This window comes from Arachis ipaensis, chromosome B6 (assembly GCF_059453495.1).
Source record: "Arachis ipaensis isolate K30076 ecotype BB chromosome B6, ASM5945349v1, whole genome shotgun sequence".
Classification (NCBI taxonomy): Eukaryota; Viridiplantae; Streptophyta; class Magnoliopsida; order Fabales; family Fabaceae; genus Arachis; species Arachis ipaensis.
In genome coordinates, this window is record NC_142441.1 from 131,227,621 (window position 1) to 131,230,162 (window position 2,542).

The 2,542-nt window shown below is 41.5% G+C and overlaps 1 protein-coding gene across 1 annotated transcript; it reads right to left on the reverse strand.

Annotated features, from left to right (window-relative positions):
- Positions 1–331: 331 nt before the first annotated feature.
- On the reverse strand, positions 332–2,303 carry LOC107604873 (midasin-like protein). The gene is made up of 2 exons (XM_088489869.1): positions 1,719–2,303; positions 332–1,499 (listed from the first exon to the last, which is right to left on the reverse strand). Exons 1-2 carry the CDS (start codon positions 2,088–2,090, stop codon positions 567–569), a joined length of 1,305 nt encoding a protein of 434 aa, XP_088345995.1. The 5' UTR covers positions 2,091–2,303; the 3' UTR covers positions 332–566.
- Between the last annotated feature and the right edge of the window lie 239 nt (positions 2,304–2,542).

A 2,542-nucleotide genomic window follows, 5' to 3' on the forward strand; every position in this document is an offset into this window, starting at 1 on the left:
TTCTGAAAACAGAGAACACTAAAAATTAAAACAGAAAACAAAAACACAAATACGCACCCTAAATTTTCCAGTTTTTAAAGAATTTCTCCCGCATACGTATCGAGAGCCAAAAGCTATGCTTTATTGAGGGGATTTTGTTTTTTCCTTTAATTTCCTACTCTTGCAAGAAAATCCTCTTGCTAAATTTCCGCTACACAACAGCGCCGATGATGTCACTTGATCTATGTTGATAAGTCTTTGTTGTTCTTGTTGCTGCAGCCACGCTTCCTTAACAGATGTCCTAACCAAACCCCTCCCAAAACATAGTCTAGCCAATATTCGAACATCAGGATTTATAACATGGCCGCACGATTTAATTTAGTTAACACCATGTCAACCAATAAGATAGTATGACACTACATAAGTTGGCTAGACCAGAATCTAGACGCAAGATTGTTGCACAAATTTATAAAACAAACAAGTAACCGCAACAGGCAACAAGAAAGATAAAACAACCGATTCTAAAATGCTGATCCTGGCAAAGTTGGCAGTGTCTCAAAGAAACACACCTTAGGCAGTTAGCTAACTTAGACATCAGGCTCATCCAGCTCGTCTTGTGTTTTCTTCCTGTACTTGCGGTTCAACCTTCTCTTCTTAACATCTTCAATGGCTTCTCCTGGCATATCCTCCTCCATTGCACAAACATCAGTATTTTCATTCTCACCAGCTGCTATACTAACACTGAAAGCTCTTCTATTCTCCTTCCCAACATCCCCTTTTTGCTTTGAAACATTCTCATGCTCTACCATTGCAACATCACCGGATTTCTTCCTTGATATGAATGTAACCGATGGAAGATCATCCTCGGCATCCTCTGCCTGTGATCCGGTTCCAGCAGCAGCATTTGATGCCTTTAACTGCGAAAGGAAACTCATATAGGCTGCCTTATTCGATCTATCATCAATGTCATCGTTGGAATCATCGAAAGTATATCGCGTGTATCTCGATGGATTTCGAATGTAATCTGGAACAGCTGAAGCAAATTCTTGTGCCTTTGATGGCTGCTCGAAAACTGCTTCTTCTTCAATCGAAGAAGTCTTCATTCGAACATCCCTCGTTCCGTGATATTCATCGTCCTCATCATCTCTAACATCGCAATCAGGATCAAACCGAACACGTTTCTGGGACTTCTGTTCTGGAGGCTTATCCTTACTCTTCAAAATGGGCTTGAGATTCATACTATTGCCACCACCGTCGCCACCGCCGGTGCCAGCCTCGGGTGCTGATTTATCAGAGACGTGCAAAGCATCAATTTTTTTAGCTGCTTCATCATCCTGCTTCAGCCTCATCTTTGCAGCCAAGTGGTTGGCACGTGGGTCCCTCACGTGTTCTCCGAACCTAGATGGAAGAGCGTAGCAAGAATCAATCTCAACACCATCATCAGCTATATCCTTCATATAAACTCGATCCCCTTGGTTCTCTTTCCCAATTGCTTGTTTATCATATTTATCTTCCTCTTCCTGCACAAACCAATTGATTCGAGGTTTTCAATCAGAAATATTATCTAAATTAAATATCTTAAATATTTAACCAGCAAAAATGGCACAAACCCTAGTTGATTCAAATGCAGCTATATTTTCAGCATTCAAATTTCAAATCGTGTAGGTTCCAATTGTAATTTCAAATATTCAGTGAAAATTGATCAAAATATAAAATAAGAGATAAGGGATTAGTAGTACCTCGTGATCAAGGGTGCAATCGAGGCCAATACCAGACCTAATTTGCCACTGTTCATCGTCGTAATCGTCGGGTTTGAGCTGAGTACGACGAAACCCCGCGTCACCATCTTCGTTATCGTTGTCTTCGTCGTTGAGATCATCGAAGTCATTCTCTAGCTGAAGCCGGAAGCTGGAAGAAAAAGAGGAGGAGGTTGTGGCGGTGGACCATGCGGAGGGTTTAGGGTCGGGTTTAGGTTCGGATTGGTTGGATGGTCTGGAGTTGATTTCGTCGTCGGTGAGGGACCAGAGAGAGGAGATAGAAGAAGGGGAGGTTGAAGAAAGAGGAAGAGAACCGAAGGCTTTGTCAACGCGGACTCTGAAACTGTCTTCCATTGCTATCGATGCCTAAGCTAATGCTTCGTTCAGGTTTAGTTTCGATGGTGATGTGGCTTGTGTTGTGAATTTGCGGCGAAAGGGATTTGTATTGGGTAAGGCCCAATGTTAGTTAGTCTAACTAGCCCATGCAAGTTGCCACCGACCAAGTTCCAAAGAACTATTCGCTAAGACACAGGATTGGTTGGTCTTCTATCAAAACGTAGGTTTAACAATCAAGTCCAAAAAAAAAAAAAAAAATCCAAAGAGTGGAGTATAGGAACTTATAATAGCGTGTGGTTGTGTTATGTGTAGTAAAATACCAAAAACATAGCGGAATGGAATGAAGGGAATAGAATGAAGGAATGAAAGAGGAGTTTTCGCAGAGAAAGGTTTAGCTTTTTTGTTCTGTTTTCTTGCACAAATTATACCACTTGTTTGTTAAGACCTCCATCATGAGAGGGGACTAAGTC

What these genes read in the sequence shown, in the direction of transcription:
- LOC107604873 (XM_088489869.1), bottom strand. Translation starts at nt 2,090, where the DNA reads ATGGAAGACAGTTTCAGAGTCCGCGTTGACAAAGCCTTCGGTTCTCTT. An exon ending in ATTGCACCCTTGATCACGAG is followed by an intron (nt 1,500 to 1,718) that starts GTACTACTAATC and finishes TGGTTTGTGCAG; the next exon opens with GAAGAGGAAGATAAATATGA.